The 22,418-nt window shown below is 42.1% G+C and overlaps 1 protein-coding gene across 9 annotated transcripts in view; it reads left to right on the forward strand.

Moving 5' to 3' along the window:
• LOC124000809 (myocyte-specific enhancer factor 2A-like) overlaps nt 1–22,418 on the forward strand; it is a 120,325-nt gene that overhangs the window by 34,353 nt on the left and 63,554 nt on the right. For all 9 annotated transcript variants that reach the window (XM_046307443.1, XM_046307502.1, XM_046307436.1 and 6 more), the window contains one exon: nt 551–743. In XM_046307443.1, the coding sequence (XP_046163399.1) occupies nt 690–743 (54 nt within the window). In that variant the 5' untranslated portion in view covers nt 551–689. The remainder of the gene's footprint in view (nt 1–550; nt 744–22,418) is intronic.

Raw genomic sequence — 22,418 nt, forward strand, 5'->3', positions numbered from 1 at the left:
CAAATGGAAAACATAATTTCACAATTAAGTTTAAAATGCTTTTGAAAGTCTTTTCATTGGTTCTGAATCAGGCCTATTCAACACTAAGGACATATCAATTGCGTTTAGCATTTTCTAAGCAGTCTCCCCTTAAAGTCTGAAGTGTTCTGCCAGTGGCTCCAGCTGCTGTGTAAGTGCATGTGGGGAGATAAGGAGACATCATGTTCTCCGGTCATTCTCAGATCCTCTCTGTATGTGTCAGGGAATGGAATACAGACTCCTTGGCTGCTTTGATGTGCCTGAGAAGAGATCACTCAGTGTTATGTTAGCTTCCGAGTGGTGCGGTCTAAGGCACTGCATATGAGTGCTACAGGGGTCACTAAAGACCCTGGTTCGATCCTGGCCTGTATCATAACCGGCCGTGATCAGGAGTCCCATAGGCGTTGCCTGGGGTAGGCCGTCATTGTAAAAATAAGAATTTGTTCTGTACTGACTTGCCTGGTTAAATAAAACAAATATGTTGTTCTTTCCTCTTTCTTTCTATCTCTCTCTCTCTCTTTCTCTCCTGCAGATTGTCGTGTGGTCACAAGAAGGACAGAGTAAAACCGAGTAGAGTGTTGTACAATGTGCTAGGAGTGAAGGAAAGAAGACAAGCTCTGTTGTTTTTCTGATATTCTTGAGGTGTCAGAGAGACCAAACAGGACGCAGAGATGGGCCGGAAGAAGATACAGATCACCAGGATCATGGATGAGAGGAACAGGCAGGTCAGTGTCATCCCCCCATCCCCCCTACCCTCCACTCAACATAAAGAAGCCTCTCTCTCTCTTGCCACACAGGCTAATGGCAGTAGGCTACTGTTGCCCTGTATGGAGTTGAAAACAGGAGTTAAGTTCTCACCACTTAACCACCTGTTTTGAATTCTTGACAGGGACTCAGAGTGCCTACTGACAACACAGGACCAGGCATGTGCACAGATAGGGTTATACCTGTGCAGAACACATGCCCCTTTGCCCTCCCACTCACCAAGTGCCCTTTTGGGTGGGGGTATACAATTTTTTGTAAACAGTTTTTGTTGTTGTTCTGAACCCACTGCCCGCAAGTCGTTGTGACATTGTCAAGTTCGCCACGAAATGCATCAGTGATTTGTATTTTCCAGAAACTTTCTGAAACGGCACAGGAATGCACGTCTGTGTGTATGTGTGCGGTGTGCACGTAACAATTTTCTGGTAGAGATGGAAAGGCTTTCCCAAAAACCTTTTCAATTAAAATGTTAACTACAATGTAGCCTATGCCTACCTGATATTATGATAATTAAAATTAATCTAGTGGCCATTTGTTTTGCAAACTCTGCAATCACATGAGTCTACAGAAACACCACTAACCAAACAACGGTCTCTTCCTGGTTCGCATTAAAGGGTGACTACACACAAAACTTTAAATGTTTAATTTTTCCTGTTGTGGTGTAAACATTGTTGTGGATTTAGAACATTCAATTTGGTTTTTGTGAACGGAAAAGGGAAAAAATGGAAAACAGAATTTATTTAAAAAACTATACGGAATCAGGCATAATTAGGACAGGTGGAAGGAATGTATCTACTTGGGTAGGGGCTCTATGATTGGCTGAGGGGGACACAGGAAGAGGAAGTGTTTGGGGCTGGTGATGTCACAATCTTCTCATCCAATGGCAAGGAAGGATGGGCTCTGAGGTTGACTTTTTGGGGGGGTGGGAGAGACGGGTAACTCTCACCAATATCTATTCATTAATTTCTCTGTCTCATGCTCTATTGCTCTGGCTCTCCCTTTTCCCAGATTTTACTTCTCTCTTCTGGGGGTCGTAGAGAAAAACAGAGAACACCATCTTGTAGGTCAGACCATACTGACGCTACATACATTTCCATGATAAAATACATTTTCAGGATGTCTCATGGTGTTAAAAAACACAGCTCTAGCTTTGCCACCTTTCACCGTAGATGTGTAAATGCGACACTGGTGAATGGAAAAAAACAGATATCTCTAGCTTAAACTGACATATTTTGGTGGGGATTTTTTTGTTATGTAACTTAGATTGATGCACCGGTGCGTCAATCAACTCTAGAGGGTTAAAATGACAGATTTTTATAGGTATTTTTTATTATGCTAATTTGATTTCCGCAGTGGCACGGACATCGACCTTAAAGGGTTAACGTGATTTTTTTTAATGACTACCTATCTCTGTACCCAGCACATACAATTATCTGTAATGTCAAGCAGTGAATTTCAAACACAGATTCAACCACAAATGCCAGGGAGGTATTCCAATGCCTCGCAAAGAGCCTCCTTCCTTGGCCTCCAACTGCTCTTAAACGCTAGTAAAACTAAATGCATGCTCTTCAACCGATTGCTACCCGCACCCGCCTGCCTAGCATCACTACTCTGGATGGTTCTGACTTAGAATATGTGGACAACTATAAATACCTAGGTGTCTGGCTAGACTGTAAACTCTCCTTCCAGACTCATATTAAGCATCTACAATTCAAAATTACATCTAGAATTGGCTTCCCATTTCGCAAGCCTCCTTTCACTCATGCTGCCAAACATACCCTCGTAAAACTGACTATCCTGATGAGCCTTGACTTCGGCGATGTCATTTACAAAATAGCCTCCAACACTCTACTCAGCAAATTGGATGCCGTCTATCACAGTGCATCAGTTTTGTCACCAAAGCCCCATATACTACCCAACATTGCGACCTGTATGCTCTCGTTGGCTGGTCCTTGCTACATATTTGTTGCCAACCCCAACCCCACTGGCTCATCTACAAGTCTCTGCTAGGTAAAGCCCCACCTTATCTCAGCTCACTGGTCACCATAGCAACACCCACCCGTAGCACGCGCTCCAGCAGGTATATTTCACTGGTCATCCCCAAAGTCAACACCTCCTTTGGCTGCCTTTTCTTCCAGTTCCTTGCTGCCAATGACTGGAATGAATTGCAAAATTAAGTGGGAGACTTATATCTCCCTGACTAACTTCAAGCATCGGCTGTCAGAGCAGCTTACAGATCTCTGCAGCTGTACACAGCCCATCTGTAAATTGCCCATCCAACCAACTACCTACCTCATCCCCATATTTGTTTTTGTTTTTTTCTGCTCGTTTGCACACCAGTATCTCTACTTGCACATCCTCATCTGCACATCTATCGCTCCAGTGTTAATTGCTTAAAATTCTAACTACCTCGCCGCTATGGCCTATTTATTGCCTTACCTCCTTACATAATTTGCACACACTGTATACAGATTTTATACTGTGTTATTGACTGTACGTTTGTTTATCCCATGTGTAACTCTGTGTTGTTGTTTTTGTCGCATTGCTTTGCTTTATCTTGGCCAGGTCGCAGTTGTTCTCAACTGGCCTACCTGGTTAAATAAAGGTGAAATAAAAATATATAAAAAAGAAGGGCACCTATAGGTAGATGGGTGAAAAAACAAAAACATTGACATTGAATATCCCTTTGAGCATGGTGAAGTTATTAGTTACACTTGGATGATTTATCAATACACCGAGTCACTACAAAGATACAGGATTCCTTCCTAGCTCAGTTGCCGGAATGGAAGGAAACCGCTCATGGATTTCACCATTGGGCCAATGGCGACTTTAAAAGAGTTGCAGAGTTTATAGCTGTGATAGGAGAAAACTGTGTATGGATCAACAAATTGTAGTTACTCTACAATACTAACCTAATTGACAGAGAAAAAAAGAAGGAAGCCTGTACAAGGCAATGAAGTAATACTGAAATGTGTCAAAGCAATTCACTTTTTATCCTGAGTACAAAGTGTTAGGTTTGGGGAAAAAACAATACAACACATTACTGAGTACCGTTCTCCATATTTTCAAGCATGGTGGTGGCCACATTATGTTATGGGTATTCTTGTAATCATTAAGGACTGGGGAGTTTTTCAGGATAAAAAATAAACGGAAGGGAGCTAAGCACAGGCAAAATGCTAGAGGAAAACCTGTTTTAGTCTGCATTCCACCAGACACTGGGAGATAAATTCACATATCAGCAGGACAATAACCTAAAATATAATGCCAAATCTACACTGGAGTTGCTTTCCAAGAAGACAATAAATGTTCCTGAGTGGCAGAGTACAGTTTTGACTTAAATCTACTTGTAAATCTATGGAAATACCTGAAAATGGTTGTCTAGCAATAATGGTTGTCTAGCAATAATCAACAACCAATTTGACAATTTTGAAAAGAATAATGGCAAACGTTATGCAATCCAATCCAAGCTCATAGAGACTTACCCAGAAAGGCTCACAGCTGTAATCGCTGCCAAAGTTGCTTCTACATAGTATTGACACGGGTGTGTGAATACTCAGGAGAATGGCAAATTTACATCAATCTGTAAGTCATTGAGAGAGGACATCAGTTTTGTATGTGAATCCATGATAACAATGATGGAGAAATCAGATTATCTCAAGGGACAATCAAGGCGGAACAACATTGTTGTGGACGGAACTGCAGAATCTCCACATGAGACCTGGATGGAGTCTGAGGACAAAGTGAGGGAAATGATCTTGGAAAAACTGAACTTGGATCACATGAAGGTTGAGGTGGAGTGTGCCCACATGACTGGAAAACTCACCACCGGCACAGGTGACAGGACCAGGCTGATAGTGGTCAGATTCCTGAGGTTCAAGGACAAGGGAGCTGTTCTGGAAAGTGCCAAGAACTTGAGAGGAACGTATATTTCCTCAATCAGGACTGTCCTTAAGCTGTGTGCCAGAAGAGGAAATAAATTATCCCAGCCATGAAAGCTGCCAGAGCAAATGGGGACATTGCTTACATCCGCTACGACAGGCTCATTGTCCACCCTCTCTTCAAAAAGTCTGGAAGGAATGAGAAAGCCAAGCCTATGGGTTTGTAGCTTCAACCCTGCAGCACACACACATACTTACATACACCAACTGATTAATGGACTGCTGAATGTATATCTTTTTCTCTTGCTTTGTTTGCTCTTTTCCATTTTATGTCTATCTTTGATAAGCTACCCAGGAAATTCATGAAATCAATAACTTGCTAACATCCGATAACATTCATATATTAGCCATTTCTGAGACTCAATTAGATACACTGCTCAAAAAATAAAGGGAACACTTAAACAACACAATGTAACTCCAAGTCAATCACACTTCTGTGAAATCAAACTGTCCACTTAGGAAGCAACACTGATTGACAATAAATTTCACATGCTGTTGTGCAAATGGAATAGACAACAGGTGGAAATTATAGACAATTAGCAAGACACCCCCAATAAAGGAGTGGTTCTGCAGGTGGGGACCACAGACCACTTCTCAGTTCCTATGCTTCCTGGCTGATGTTTTGGTCACTTTTGAATGCTGGCGGTGCTTTCACTCTAGTGGTAGCATGAGACGGAGTCTACAACCCACACAAGTGGCTCAGGTAGTGCAGCTCATCCAGGATGGGACATCAATGCGAGCTGTGGCAAGGTTTGCTGTGTCTGTCAGCGTAGTGTCCAGAGCATGGAGGCGCTACCAGGAGACAGGCCAGTACATCAGGAGACGTGGAGGAGGCCGTAGGAGGGCGACGACCCAGCAGCAGGACCGCTACCTCCGCATTTGTGCAAGGAGGAGCAGGAGGAGCACTGCCAGATCCCTGCAAAATTACCTCCAGCAGGCCACAAATTTGCATGTGTCTGCTCAAATGGTCAGAAACAGACTCCATGAGGGTGGTATGAGGGCCCGGCGTCCACAGGTGGGGGTTGTGCTTACAGCCCAACATCATGCAGGACGTTTGGCATTTGCCAGAGAACACCAAGATTGGCAAATTCGCCACTGGCGCCCTGTGCTCTTCACAGATGAAAGCAGGTTCACACTGAGCACATGTGACAGACGTGACAGAGTCTGGAGACGCCGTGGAGAACGTTCTGGTGCCTGCAACATCCTCCAGCATGACCGGTTTGGCGGTGGGTCAGTCATGGTGTGGGGTGGCATTTCTTTGGGGGGCCGCACAGCCCTCCATGTGCTCGCTTGAGGTAGCCTGACTGCCATTAGGTACCGAGATGCGATCCTCAGACCCCTTGTGAGACCATATGCTGGTGCGGTTGGCCCTGGGTTCCTCCTAATGCAAGACAATGCTAGACCTCATGTGGCTGGAGTGTGTCATCAGATTTAAGTCAAAACTGTAACTCTGCCAATCAGGAACATTTACTGTCCTCTTGGCAAGCAACTCCAGTGTAGATTTAACCTTGTGTTTTAAGATATTGTCCTGATGAAAGGTGAATTAATCTCCCAGTCTCTAGTAGAAAGCTGATGGAACCAGGTTTTCCTCTAAGATTTTACCTGTGCTTAGCTCCCTTCTGTTTATTTTTTATCCTGAAAAACTGCCCAGTCAACGATTACAAGTATACCCATAACATGATGCAGCCACCACTCTACTTGAAAATATGGAGAGTGGTACTCAGTAATGTGTTGTTTTGGATTTGCCACAAACAACTATTTCTATTCAGGACAAAAAGTTCATTGCTTTGCCACATTTGTTGCAGTATTTCTTTAGTGCCTTGCTGCAAACAGGATGCATGTTTTGGAAGATGTTTATTCTGTACATGCTTCCTTCTTTTCACTCAGTCAATTAGGTTAGTATTGTAGAGTAACTACAATGTTGTTGAGCCATCCTCAGTTGTCTCCTATCACAACCAATGAAATCTCAAACTGTTTTAAAGTCGCCTTTGGCACAGTGGATGCACTGTGCTATCAGGGAGGAATAATATATTTTTTTATGAGCATGGCCTTATTTCTATTACAGGATGTTGGATGACTGACATTCATATTCCATTCACCCAGTTCAATGTAGCATCGATAGGTTTAGGCTACTACATTATACTCTAATTTTCCCCATACCCATCTTGAGGTTGCTACAACCAAGCCTATGAATGAAAGTTTACACTGTAGGTGCACACAGGTCGAGAGAAAAATATGAGCTGACAGACAGTGACTGATGGATAGACTGTGACACATTCAGTACTGCGTTGCACACTCTTGCCTGCATCTAGCTTATCTCGGGTGTAATCATTAGTTCAACAGTTGCAAACGAGAGTTTCTATTGGACAAATTCAGGTATTTTTATCCCCATTTCGTTTTCTTCCGTTTAATAAAAGTTTTTCAACAGAATCGTTGGAAGGAATACACCCCTGATCGCGCCTAAATACAGTTCACTTTCATAGCTGCCAGATTGTATTCCTTCTAGCCACTCTCCTCCTCTCACCTTTAACATTTGTTTGTGGACTTCAATGCACAAGACATCAGCTGTATGTGACCAGAAAAATAAAAACATGTCATAACCCCCCCACACAGCCTACATCGTTGTCCCAATATTAGCTAAAGTAACGTCCTCGTCAACATAGCTAATATAACTAATGAGTTAGTAAAACCCGCTACAATCATGCAGAAACGTTACAGTGTATAGTCAGCAAGCAGTTTACCAGTTATACCGGCAGGCCCCTGTGGCAATACATTAATAAAACCAAAAGCTTACCTTGATTTGGATGAGTTCCGATGTTGTGTTGGATAGTCATAGCCAGCTAGCTAACATAGCATCCCTCTGTTGAGTAGGCTAAACAAGCCATCTGCATTTGCTAGCTAAGTAAGTGAAACTGAAAGTGAAAAAAATTACAATCTCTCTCTCTTGCTTCACCTTCGTTTTTGATGAAATTAATTTGTTGAACTGTTCAACTATTGTCTTTCTCGCTCTATGAGTCAACTACTCACCACCTTTTATGCACTGCAGTGCTAGCTAGCTGTAGCTTATGCCATCAAGTTTCGAAGTTCATCAAAGGTAAACGATTTAATTTGATTGCTTTTCCGATTTCCGTGACAAGGTTGCCTGCTGCTAGCAAGGCATAATGCTATGCTAGGCTATGATAAACTTACACACATGCTTGTCTAGCATTGGCTGTAAAGCATATTTTGAAAATCTCAGATGACAGGGTGATTAACAAAAGGCTAAGCTGTCTTCCAATATATTTCACTTGTGATTTTCATGAATAGGAATATTTTCTAGGAAGATTTATGTCCGTTGCGTTATGCTAATTAGTGTCAGGCGATGATTACGCTCCCGGATCCGGGTTTGAGAGTCACAAGAAGTTAATAACCCTTAATAAAGAGTTGCAGTCTGTTTTGGAATGGGTGGGCAGTAATAAACAGGTCCTGAAACTCTAAAAGGGGTCTTTTCACAGTACCCAAATCCAGAACAAATTCAAGAAAGCATACAGTATTATAAAGAACCATTATTTCATGGAACTCCGTTTCATCTCATATTGCTCAAATAATCAGCAAACCTGGTTTCAAAAAACAGATAAAGCAACACTTCACGGCACAACGCCTCTCCCCTATTTGACCTAGATAGTTTGTGTGTATGCATTGATATATATAGGGGATGTGTGCCTTTAATTGTTTTAAATGTAGTTCTGTCCTTGAGCTGTTCTTGTCTATTCATTTTCTGTATTATGTTTCATGTTTTGTGTGGACCCCAGGAAGAGTTAGCTGTTGCAACAGCTAATGGAGATCCTAATAAAATACCAAATACATCAATTATCAACGTCAATGATCAGCTGATTGCCCACCCTTATTTCCCAATGTCAATCCAGTCTTAGGAGGCACTGTAAATAATAGCTTGCTTACAATTTGTGTTTTGTTGCAGAAATAAATACGCTTATGCTCAAAAATGTTAAAATGTTCACTAAAGAGGCAATTGGTATGTTATGAATTCCTAGATATTGATTATGAAAGGGGGAGGTGCGCCCTTTTTTTTCATTTTGAGCACCTGCCCCCTGAAAGGTCTGTGCACGGCCCCTGCACAAGAATGTTTGTTTTGAGGTAGGAATGTTCCCTGGTATTCAAGTGTGCTTCAATTATTTTCAATCCAATAGATGTAATTTATTGTTTGTAATACATTACCATTCTCCGGGACTGTAAGATAAAGTGTATCTATCCAGTGTATGGGTTAGCTGTAAAATGATATGCCTTCAATGTTGAGAAAAGATGGGATCAGCTGGCTTTAAATATGTTTATATTCCATATATTTTCTAGGTATAAACTGGTGTTATGAAACAAAGTAATGTAATCATGTCATTTAAACTGAGTGTATAATTTAAGCCTCATCTCAACAGCATTTATTATCAGAAAATATTAGATGCAGAAATAATGATCCATTATATTGACTGTCAATTGAAATACTATTCACGCCATTCAGAAGAGAGGCCATTTCTATATTGGGTAGTGTTAGGATAGGTTACCTGTTTTATGGAACTGCAGCTCGGCTGCTGTCACTGACAATATGAATCTGAACAGAAAGAACTTATGTCCCCAAAGTCCCAGCTGGATCAACAGGCACCATGGCATTTTTTGTCAGTGCAGTCGTATTTACAGACACGATTCCCCCGCCACCCTGCAATTTCAGCCAGAGAAGTTGATGAGGCAGCAGCAGTATAGCAGGCTGCAGCAGGGGCTGCTTGGCGTGGGAGTGAACCCAGAGCACTGAGCAGTGAGTGAGCAGGGCGAAGTGGGGTGACTGCGGCCTCTCCACACTGGAGGACTTGTCCCTTGGCCTGGCAGGGCCCCTCGCTGGGCTCCGCACGGCTCCATGCGGTTGCAGCTACTTGGTAGTAATTAGGAGCAGCCACTGCACCTCAGCACCCTGTCATTAGCAGGGTGGGTCAGTCAGCCGGACACACAGCACCCTTCTGTCCCTCGACTCTAACTGCCATGGCTCTGGTACTGGCCAGCCACAGAGTACAGAGAGGCCTGCCCTGGAATTCAGTCTGTCTACCTGCTTACGCTAAATATAAACCCCTAAACAGCACAACACTTCCCAGTCCTGTCTGCTCAACCACTGTCTCAGAGGCCTACTGTATAGCCGTGGAGAAGAGGGATCCCTAGAGTTTGCACTTTTACATAAAGTATGGAGAAGTGGTCTTTTGACCCCGATCCAATAGGATATATCCTTTTTTGGGGTTAAGATTTATATATATATTATTTAACAATACAAAACATACATTTACAAATGACAGCATACTGTCGCACATCAATGACATCAGACCTACCCAGACCACCTGCTCACACCCTCTCTCCAGCGCCCGCATCATTCTCCGCCACATGGCCTCAAACTGCACCATTTTGTTTCTCTCCGTTGCCGACGTACTTTCAACATTTAGGTAATATAGCATTTGACCTTTCCATTATGTTAACAAGGGACGATTGGTTGATTTCCAGTTTTTAAGTATATGTTTTTACAAGATGATTGACAAGTAAAGTACCGTCCAACCCATCGAGTATCTCAATGCACCCTCATATGCCATGTCTTGAAATACGCAGACAGACGGATTAAAAGTACCCTACTGTTCAAAGGTTTGGGGTCATTTAGAAGTGTCCTTGTTTTTTAAAGAAAGCTATTTTTTTGTCCATTAAAATGACATCAAATTGATCAGAAATACAGTGTAGACATTGTTAATGTTGTAAATGACTATTGTAGCTGGAAATGGCTGATTTTTAATGGAATGTCTACATAAGTGTACAGGGGCCCGTTATCAGCAACCACCACTCCTGTGTTCCAATGGCACGTTGTCTAGAAGGCCAGCATCACAGAGTCGCCTCTTCACTGTTGACGTTGAGAATGGTGTTTTTCGGGTACTATTTAATGAAGCTGCTAGTTGAGGACTTTTCTCAAACTAGACACTCTGGTGTACTTGTCCTCTTGCTCAATTGTGCATCGGGGCCTCCCACTCCTCTTTCTATTCTGGTTAGAGTATGTTTGTACTGTTCTGTGACTAGAGTAATGCACAGTGTTGTATGAGTTCTTCAGTTTCTTGACAATTTCTTGCATGGAATAGCCTTCATTTCTTAGAACAAAATTAAACTGAAGAGTTTCAGAAGAAAGTTCTTTGTTTCTGCCCATTTTGAGCCTATAATCGAACCCACAAATGCTGATGCTCCAGATACTCATCTAGTCTAAAGAAGGCCAGTTTTATTGCTTTTTAATCAGGACAACAGTTTTCAGCTGTGTGAACATAATTACAAAAGGGTTTTCTAATGATCAATTAGTCTTTTAAAATGATAAACTTGGATTAGCTAACACAACGTGCCATTGGAACTCAGGAGTGATGGTTGCTGATAATGGGCCTCTGTACGCCTATGTAGATATTCCATTACAAGTCAACTGTTTCCAGCTACAATAGTCATTTACAACATTGACAATGTCTACACCGTATTTCTGATCAATTCGATGTTATTTTAATGGTACATTTTTTGCCTTTCTTTCAAAAACAAGGACATTTCTAAGTGTACATTTGCATTGTAACACTTCTGACAGCCAACTTTATTGCATTCCCAGAAGGCATGTATTATTGAGTCATTGTTAGTTTTGCACTTAAGACATGACTCTGCCGTTGTGATATAAAATTTGTGAATTTTGTCTTTTACATAATACATTGTATACATTAGTTTATACTGGATTAATTGTACATTTTTGTTAACTGTAATTTAGTTATATTCCAACGTTCACTCCGTCTTGTGCCAAGATCAGTTGTTTTAAAGTCTTGGTTCCAATAGTTTTTTTACTATTAGTTTCTAAGAGATTGTAAGTTGGATAGGCTCTCTGCAAGGTTTTGCATATCTTACCTATCATATGAACATCCTTTTCTGATTCAAATAAGATTCCATCAAAATTGCTCTGATGTCCAAACGATTTCAAATTGAAATTTTGTGATATGAAACTTTTATGTTACATCTATTTGAAAATATCTACATTGGTCAGTCAAAACTGCTTTTTAATTCTGTCATCGAAATAAATGTATTTCCTATTACCAAGTAATTTACGCTTTCTCTGTTTTTAGTTTTCCATTTGGACCAATTTATCGGGGAATTCTGAAAAGCTATCTAAGGATTGTTCCATAGGGTTGTGTTTTTAGAATTTGATATTGGTTCTTGTAGAATACGCTTAATTTTCTTCCAAATATACTTTTTCATACTATGACCGAGTATAGTTTTAAAAAGAATGTCTTCGGTGGTGTAATTGGTATTACTGAGAATAAATATAAAAATAGGATGTATCCTATTCGCACCATCTCAAAATATAATTTGCACTCTCTGGCAGGTGGAACAACTTTCATGCCATGTGCACAGAAAGTTAATTGGGGTTTTGCTCACCCTCCTGAGGGTGATAACATGAGACCTCGTGACCCTGCCCCTCAGCTGCTCTGCTCCCGCTCCCCCATGTCTCTGACAGTTACTGTGTGGGATGCAGCTCTGCCAAGTGAGATACCAAAATCTACACAATGGGCCAATTATCAGCATAACACCTTTTTCTGGGTGGGATCTAAATAGCAGTCCAGGGGTGAGCAGACTCATGCCAGAGCATTAGTATCTGCACCATCTGCACTGACCTGTGACATCAGCAAAAAAGGAAGGAAGCAAGAACGTAGATTCAGGTTGTTTCTGATTGCTGAATTGACAAGCTGGGAACTCTCTGAAAACTTGCGGCTTGTAGCGTAAAGTGTAGAAGGGAAATACACTTACAGTACTGTATTGTTTTACAGAAAAGTCCAGGCGTGGAGACACACTGCTTAGTCATTTAATGTGTGTGTTGTCTTTCCATATGATTTTCAAATGTCACACTTCATCTCCCATAATGGTTATCAGTAGTGCCCAGGCGCAACCATTACTGTGGTTTCGCTGGCTCAGCAACAGAGACTCTTCTATGAGAACAGGGCACACTGTGAATACACTGGGAGTGCTGCTAAAATGAAGCTTCACCATGGTAATGTGATGTGTGTGTATCTTCTCTCCATGGACTTTGAAACACACAGTGTCCTGTCCCTGGGGTGTGCTCCTAACCAAGGGGAAACGACCATTAGCATACGAGCTCATTGTCGGAAGACAATTAGAATCGTTATCCGTGTGGCTTCACTGCCAGCAATCCATATTCATAGCGTTAAAGTGAACGAAGGCCTTAAGTAGGCTAATTAAATAGCGTGGTAATACAGGACGCTGCGCGGGGGGGGGGGTCGTCTTCTCATATCATCACTGGAAGTGCTCTGGAAGGGCTGTTGACCTTTCACGATTTATGGCAGCGAGTGTGGCATGAGCTGGGAGGTCTGTAATTGCATCTATCAAAACAAATGGATTAGGCTCAAGAGCCCATGCAGGAATGAGCTCAGGCAGAGCACATAAAGTGTGTCATTTCTAGGATGTTTCTTTGTTTACCTTTGGATAGACTCGCCTATCAATTCTCTAAAATGTAATAATAGCCAACGTTTTAGCCATATCATAACCATAGCATTATTTTATGATGCTCACCCTATATCCCCTTGGTTCTACTGTTCTCTTCATCCTCTAGGTGTATGAAAGATGGAGGCTGAGGTCCTGTCATGAGTACAGGGCCCACAGGGCCCACACCGTTCTAGACACCAGTCCCTGAGTGTGGCCCTTAGTGTAGGCAATGGGAGGGAGAGAGAAGCTTCAGCTCAGCCAGCCTCACAGAGCAGAGCAGCTTGCCTGACATGCTAATTGAAAACCTGTGTAAGGGATGAATGCTATAATGGAGCTGGACAACAGGATCACTGTGGATAGATCCATCCTCAGCTCAGCACCACCCTACAATTACAACTCCTAATGATAACACTCACCTGTCTCATTTAGACAGTCTGGCTGGATAATTGAAGAGTAGGGGAATGTTCTGAGATGAATCCCTGAGGGCGAATCTGGCTTAAGTACGCTCACATGGCCTGATGAGAAGTGCCTTGCAAACAGAGAAACTCTCTGTTGTGCCTTGATTGTGTTGTGACGGTCCTTGCCTCATGAATAGTACAAAATAACAACGTGAAAGCCCATGGAATAGCCGAGAAGGACTTTTTAGCAGCAGCATGTGTGGGGTCTCCCTCCCAGTGAAAGGTACAGAGTGGCCTTGTTTAGTAGTGGAGTGGAGTGAGGCTGGCTGTGGCTGGCCTAGAGAGCTCTGCGTAGCTCGCTCCTCATGTCTAACGACGTCCTCTGGATGCCATTAAGCAGGCTCATCGGGGGTAATTGCCCAAGTCATTAAAAGTTTGATGATTTTCCTGCTGGGTGGAGGGTTGCCTGCCCTTGCTGTGGCTCACTTTGGATTTGGCTTTGGCATGTCACATGCTCATGGGCACAGTGCTGCTCTCTCCTTCTCTCTCTCTCTCCCGCTCTCTCTCCCCGTCTCTCCCTCTCTCACCGGGGAAGCATCGGAGCACATCACTATTTTTCATCCCTTAGTCTCCCCGCTCTGAAACTCTGAAAGCTCTCAGGCCAACGCCGTTCTTTTTTGAACAGGTAAAATCTGTGTTGATAGAGAATGTAGAGAGAGACAACAGGGTAAACGGGGGAGGCTAGATTGAGTGCACTGCCTATGACGCATGTTTGAAAAGTAGAATCTTTAAACTGCCTTACAAATGAGAGGGTAGCAGCTGTATGTGAAACAGAGACTATTACGTTTTGTTTTCACTCTATACATACACTATCAATGTAGACCTAGCAGAAGAGCTTGAGCGGTGGGCTCATTTCATGGAGTTTAATGGGAAGAATCTTACAGTTGAGTTTCAAGGTCAAGCGCAGCTGGCTGGCCAGACCTCTGGGTGCTACAGTGATCCATTGGAATGGGGGACTTGTGGATGTCCGTCCCCCTCGTCAGAGCTGATCCAGCCAGACAAGACATGAAGGAAGGCCCTGTGCCTAGTACTGTACTCTAGTTCTGCACAGCCAGGGGGACCGGGTCAATCTCTCAGCTGGTGCCAGGGCGCACAGATGGACAGTGATAGATTACTGTTGAGAGTTAGAATAGTAGAATACGCAAAGTACAATTTCGAAATTTGGATGTGCATCAGCACCAACTATGCTGTTTACTTTCTTCGTCTACGTCATGTCGCTGAGTCTACCTTTAACATGTCATAAGTCAAGGCACAATGTGTAGAATTGCAGGAAATTAACTTTTAAACTTAAATTATTCTCTCCATTATTAAGACAGGGGCCAGTAAAATGTTTTGCCTGCGAGGTGGGGGGGACCCCATCAAAATCTTGATTAGGCCCCCAGAAGGCTAGGGCCGGTTCTGGCTACTGGTATAATGCATTGTTAAGAGAGTTAAGTAGTTTCACTGCACAAATAGATTGATTGCACAAATCAGTTGATTGAATGTGTGGGTATGGACACAGACCTGTGAGCAACTGCGGACCCTCGTGATGAATTCAGATTTATTGTGGCTCCACCTCCATCAAAGTTGCCCATCCCTAGTCTACATGATCCTTTCATGGCAGAGCAAGACGGCCATGCACTCAGTTTGATCTCTGGCAACACATTCTTTTCAGTACAGTAGGTCATATACAGTAGCAGTCAAAAGTTTGGACACACCTTCTCATTCAAGGGGTTTTCTTTATTTTTACTATTTTCTACATTTTAGAATAATACTGAAGACATCAAAAGTAAAAAAGGGTTAAACAAATCAAAATAGTTTTGAGATTTGAGATTCTTCGAAGTAGCCACCCTTTGCCTTGATGAGAGCTTTGCACACTCTTGGCATTCTCTCAACCAGCGTCGACTGGAATGCTTTTCCAACAGTCTTGAAGTTCCCACATATGCCGAGCACTTGTTGGCTGCTTTTCCTTCACTCTGCGGTCCAACTCATCCCAAACCATCTCAATTGGGTTGAGGTCGGGTGATTGTGGTGGCCAGGTCATCTGATGCAGCCACTCCATCACTATCCTTCTTGGTCAAATAGCCCTTACACAGGCTGGAGGTGTGTTGGGTCAACAAATGACAGTCCCACTAAGCGCAAGCCAGATGGGACGGCGTATCGCTGCAGAATGCTGTGGTAGCAATGCTGGTTAAGTGTGCCTTGAATTAAAAAAAAACACAGACAGTGTCACCAGCAAAGCACCTCCACACCATCACACCACATACTCCATGCTTCACGGGTGGAACCACACATGCGGAGATCATCCGTTCACCTATTCTGCATCTCACAAAGACACTGAGGTTGGAACCAAAAATCTCTAATTTGGACTCGTTAGAACAAAGAACCGATTTCCACTGGTCTAATATCCATTGCTCATGTTTCTTGGCCCAAGCAAGTATCTTCTTCTTATTGGTGTCCTTTAGTAGTGGTTTATTTGCAGCAATTATCACCTGTTCACCTGATCACCTGTTTACACACCTGTATATCATTATCACACACTATTTAGTTCAGTTCTTTGCACTCCATCATTGAGATATGTTTTGTTTTGTGACAAACTTCTATTTGGAGCTCTGTTTTTCCTGTAATTTCATCCTCCTGTATATAAAGTTTTTCCCTGCTTTATGAACGACGCCTTTTGCCTATTCCCTGCCTGTACTTTACCCTATCGGATTTCCTGTTATCAACCTATTGCCTGATCTCCCGGACGACATTACTAGCCTTTTCCCTGCCTGTACTGATGCCTTTTTTGGACCCCTGTGTATGACCTGCCTGCCCCTGGACCCAGCTACCTGCCTCTTCCTGTGGTCCTTTACAATAAACACCTGCTGCGCCCTGCGCTTGAAACCAGCTCTCTGTTTCCCATCGTGTTCATTACACATGAGAGACAGTTTTATGATTGAAATTCTTCCGTATTGACTGACCTTCATGTCTTAAAGTAATAATGGACTGTCGTTTCTTTTTGTTTATTTGAGCTGTACTTGCCATAATATGGACTTGTTTTTTTTACCAAATAGGGCTATCTTCTGTATACCACCCCTACAATTGATTGGCTCAAATGCATTAAGAAGGAAAGAAATTGCACAAATAATACTTTAACTTCTTATGGCTGCAGGGGCAGTATTGAGTAGCTTGGATGAAAAGGTGCCCAGAGTAAACTGCCTGCTCCTCAGTCCAAGTTGCTAATATATGCATATGATTATTAGTATTGGATAGAAAACAATCTGAAGATTCTAAAACTGTTTGAATGATGTCTGTGACTATAACAGAACTCATATCGCAGGCAAAAACCTGAGAAGAAATCCAAACAGGAGGTGGGAAATCTGAATTTGGTCGATTTTCAACCCAGCCCCTATTGAATACACAGTGGGATATTGGTTATGTTGCACTTCCTAAGGCTTCCACTAGATGTCAAACGTCTTTAGAAACTGTTTTAGGATTCTCCTGTGAAAGGGGATAGAATGAGAGGGGAATGAGTCAGAGGTCTGCCAGCAGTCACGCGCATTTCACATAAGAGGTAGCTCGCACTCCTTTGCTTTTCTGAAGACAAAGGAATTCTCCGGTTGGAATATTATTTAAGTTTTATGTTAAAAACATCCTAAAGATTGATTCCATACATCGTTTGACATGTTTCTACGGACAGAAACAGATCTTTTTGACATTTCGTCTGCAATTAGGGGACGCGCTTCATGACTTTGGATTTGTTTACCAAATGTGCTAACAAAAGTAGCCCTTTGGACATAAATGATGGACATTATCGAACAAAACAAACATTTCATGTGGAACTGGGATTCCTGGGAGTGCATTCTGATGAAGATCATCAAAGGTAAGTGAATATTTATAATGTTATTTCTGATTTCTGTTGACTCCAACATGGCGGATATCTCTATTTGTTTTCTGAGCGCCGTTCTCAGATTATTGCATGGTTTCCTTTTTCCATAAAGCTTTTTAAAAATCTGACACAGCGGTTGCATTAAGGTGAAGTATATCTATATTTCCATGTCTAACACTTGTATTTTCATCGACATTTATAATGAGTAGTTCTGTAAAATGATGTGGCTCTCTGCAATATCACCGGATGTTTTTGGAACTAGTGAACATAACGCGCCAATGTACAGTGCCTTGCGAAAGTATTTGGCCCCCTTGAACTTTGCGACCTTTTGTCACATTTCAGGCTTCAAACATAAAGATATAAAACTGTATTTTTTTGTGAAGAATCAGCAACAAGTGGGACACAATCATGAAGAGGAACGACATTTATTGGATATTTCAAACTTTTTTAACAAATCAAGAACTGAAAAATTGGGCATGCAAAATTATTCAGCCCCTTTACTTTCAGTGCAGCAAACTCTCTCCAGAAGTTCAGTGAGGATCTGTGAATGATCCAATGTTGACCTAAATGACTAATAATGATAAATACAATCCACCTGTGTGTAATCAAGTGTCCGTATAAATGCACCTGCACTGTGATAGTCTCAGAGGTCCGTTAAAAGCGCAGAGAGCATCATGAAGAACAAGGAACACACCAGGCAGGTCCGAGATGCTGTTGTGAAGACGTTTAAAGCCGAATTTGGATACAAAAAGATTTTCCAAGCTTTAAACATCCCAAGGAGCACTGTGCAAGCGATAATATTGAAATGAAAGGAGTATCAGACCACTGCAAATCTACCAAGACCTGGCCGTCCCTCTAAACTTTCAGCTCATACAAGGAGAAGACTGATCAGAGATGCAGCCAAGAGGCCCATGATCACTCTGGATGAACTGCAGAGATCTACAGCTGAGGTGGGAGACTCTGTCCATAGGACAACAATCAGTCGTATATTGCACAAATCTGGCCTTTATGGAAGAGTGGCAAGAAGAAAGCCATTTCTTAAAGATAGCCATAAAAAGTGTTGTTTAAAGTTTGCGACAAGCCACCTGGGAGACACAACAAACATGTGGAAGAAGGTGCTCTGGTCAGATGAAAGCAAAATTGAACTTTTTGGCAACAATGCAAAACGTTATGTTTGGCGTAAAAGCAACACAGCTCATCACCCTGAACACACCATCCCCACTGTCAAACATGGTTGTGGCAGCATAATGGTTCGGGCCTGCTTTTCTTCAGCAGGGACAGGGAAGATGGTTAAAATTGATGGGAAGTTGGATGGAGCCAAATACAGGACCATTCTGGAAGAAACCCTGATGGACTCTGCAAAAGACCTGAGACTGGGACGGAGATTTGTCTTCCAACAAGACAATGATCCAAAACATAAAGCAAAATCTACAATGGAATGGTTAAAAAATAAACATATCTAGGTGTTAGAATGGCCAAGTCAAAGTCCAGACCTGAATCCAATCGAGAATCTGTGGAAAGAACTGAAAACTGCTGTTCACAAATGCTCTCCATCCAACCTCACTGAGCTCGAGCTGTTTTGCAAGGAGGAATGGGAAAAAATGTCAGTCTCTCGATGTGCAAAACTGATAGAGACATACCCCAAGCGACTTACAGCTGTAATCGCAGCAAAAGGTGGCGCTACAAAGTATTAACTTAAGGGGGCTGAATAATTTTGCACGCCCAATTTTTTGGTTTTTGATTTGTTAAAAAAGTTTGAAATATCCAATAAATGTCGTTCCACTTCATGATTGTGTCCCACTTGTTGTTGATTCTTCACAAAAAAATACAGTTTTATATCTTTATGTTTGAAGCCTGAAATGTGGCAAAAGGTCGCAAAGTTCAAGGGGGCCAAATACTTTCGCAAGGCACTGTATACTGAGATCTTTTAAATATAAATATGCACTTTATCGAACAAAACATACATTTATTGTGTAACATGAAGTCCTATGAGTGTTATCTGATAAAGATCATCAAAGGATTTTATCTCTATTTGTGCTTTTTGTGACTCTTCTTTGGCTGAAAAAATGGGAAAAAAATTATATGACTCGGCGGTGATCTAACATAATCCTTTGTGGTGCTTTCACTGTTAAACCTATTTGAAATCAGACACATTGGTGGGATTAACAACAAGATTACATTTAAAATGGTATAAGATACATGTATGTTTGAGGAATTTTAATTATGAGATTTCTGTTGTTTGAATTTGGCGCTCTGCACTTTCACTGGCTGTTGTCATATCAAGCCTGTTAACGGGATTTAAACCCTAAGACGTTTTAAACAAGGCACACCTGTTAATTGAAATGTCTTCCAGCTGACTACCTCATGAAGCTGGTTGAATTAATGCCTAGAGTGTGCAAAACTGTCATCGAGGCAATTTTTTTTTTTGGGGGGGGGGTGTTGGCTACTTTGAAGATTCTCAAATATAACATATTTTTATTTGTTTTAACACTTTTTTGGTTACTACATGATTCCATATATGTTATTTCATAGTTTTGATGTCTTCACTATTATTCTACAATGTAGAAAATAATACAAAATAAAGAAAATAAAGAAAAACCCTTGAATGAGTAGGTGCGTGCAAACGTTTTACTGGTTCTGTATATAACCACTTGACCAAGCTAGACACTCTGTTGAAGTCACATCACTTTTCCTCTTCGTTCATCTTCCCACATTTCATTGCTGATTACAGTTGTCAACGGAGAATTTTGGAACAGCAATGCCTGAGACGTGCACTTCATAGGATGAGTGGTGGAGTCATGAAGGAAAAGTAGTTGGAGAAAGTTTTCTATGAGAGTAGAATTAGCACCCCCAGCTCCAGCTCGTCACTAGCAATGAGAGAGAATCTGAAAAGGTCAAGGTTTTCAGCCAGGTTCATAGTCAGGTGAAAAATCCTAATATAATTTCTGTCTGTCGTTGTAGGCATTGTGTGGATTATTATAATAACCTTATCAAAGGCTGCAAAATTGATGGAGAAATAGATGCATTTTTTAGAATAGTTTAGTCATTTTTTTGTTTCCATATTTGCAGTTGAATGTTTGGTAGAGAGTAATAGTAACACACTAGTAACTTGTGGTATTCAAAAGAAGTTTGTTTCACATGATTTACAGTGGATACCAGTTTTTCTGTCACCGTGATTTGCATGAATTAGACAGTACATTAATTGAACATAATCATTACACCACCGTAATTCTTGAGGAACCCATAGAATGGTGTCTGTGTGTGTGGGTTTCTTTGCGAGCCATAGGAAAACACTACCTATAGCCCACGTGAACTCAAAGGTGCTTGTGGTTTTCCACTGAGAGGGGTGTCAACCCAAAGGCCCACGCCTTAGCAAGGTCTAAACTCTGCGGTGTAGGCTACTGACAATCATGACACAAGCAGCTTGTTCTCGCTGCATCTAAGATATTAGTCGATGATCAAAATGTCGCTCATTGTACATTAGTATGAAGCACAGTATGTGGGCATGTTTGACATGGTATTTTATTCTCTGATAAGAGAATACAGTACAGAAACCATTTAGACATCCTACAGTATCTCCAGTCAGTGAAAGGATACAGACCGTATACTAGAATAGGGAACACTCCTCTTTAAGAGCAGCTGGCTCTGCGGGGGCGATGCGGGCTGATCCAGGTCTCTGTGCTTCTCTGGGTGAAATGAAGCAGGAGCCTGGGTCAGCGCAGCGCTGTGGCCCTGCTACTCCACTCAGCACACTGATGGCTAGCCCAGCCAGGTGGAACAAAGTCCCAGCCCACCCGTTCAGTTTACTCACCCAGGGTTAGCTGCCTGCTTCCTGCTGAAAGGTGACGTCTCCCTCCCTCCATGGCTTAGCTTAGCAGACACACTCATCTGCGAAAACGTTGTCAATTTGTTAATTATTTCCCCACATGACAGTCAGTGCTTTCCAGACGGTTAAACAAACAAACAAGTAAACAAGCAAGCAGCTCTGAGGAGGAGAGTGAGTCAAGGGAGGTCAATGTCAGGTGGTTTGGCTTGTCATACGCCGGCCCATTAACCTGCTCCAGGAGCTACTGTAGCCTACTGTACTATACATTGTTATAGTCAGGTCTGATGAGAACAGAGTGGGGACTGGTCCTCTGTGGACCAAGGATACAGAGATGGCACATACCCTTGTCTGCCCTCGTGGAGCGTATTGCCTCCACAGCACAAATAAACACTATGACATGCACTAAAGCAATGGATAGAGAGACTGCTCTCCAGCAGGACTCATATATATCCATATGTCAAAGGTCATTAACTTTAACATGTTCTAAGACTTGCAACTCATGCATTTAATGGAAATGTTATTCTGGTGTTTGGTTTTGTCATCATGTCCAAACCTGACATGTGTAAAGGGCCTGTGTGTCTCCCAGAGTTATAATGGACCTGTGTAATTACCTGTAGTGTGGAACATTTGAAATTCATTTTTCACAGTTGAAGTGACCCCACTGGGTCAGTTGAGACAGAGAAGCTATACAACTCATAGGATTATGTTGCATTATGCCATTTTAAATTAGGGTAGGCACAAGCTGTGACCAATTAAAGTTGAACAAAGCTAGCTCATCTGCCTAGCTCCTCTTAGTAGGTCAGTGAAATTGGTGGAAGTGAATACAGACACATTCAATCTGCTTTGGCCTGAAGCACAGCTTTCACTGGCATATCCATAGAATAGCTCTCACTGTACTGTAACTGAATGCACTTTACATGACGCACACTGTGAGGATGATAAGCTTGCATAAATGCTATCGAGGAGGTGTTTCATATAAACAACATTACAGAACCGCTTGTACAGTCTCAAAGTACACTGCCTGTAAAATATACCAATGGAAG

The sequence above is a fragment of the Oncorhynchus gorbuscha genome, linkage group LG02 (genome assembly GCF_021184085.1).
Source record: "Oncorhynchus gorbuscha isolate QuinsamMale2020 ecotype Even-year linkage group LG02, OgorEven_v1.0, whole genome shotgun sequence".
NCBI classification, from domain to species: domain Eukaryota; kingdom Metazoa; phylum Chordata; class Actinopteri; order Salmoniformes; family Salmonidae; genus Oncorhynchus; species Oncorhynchus gorbuscha.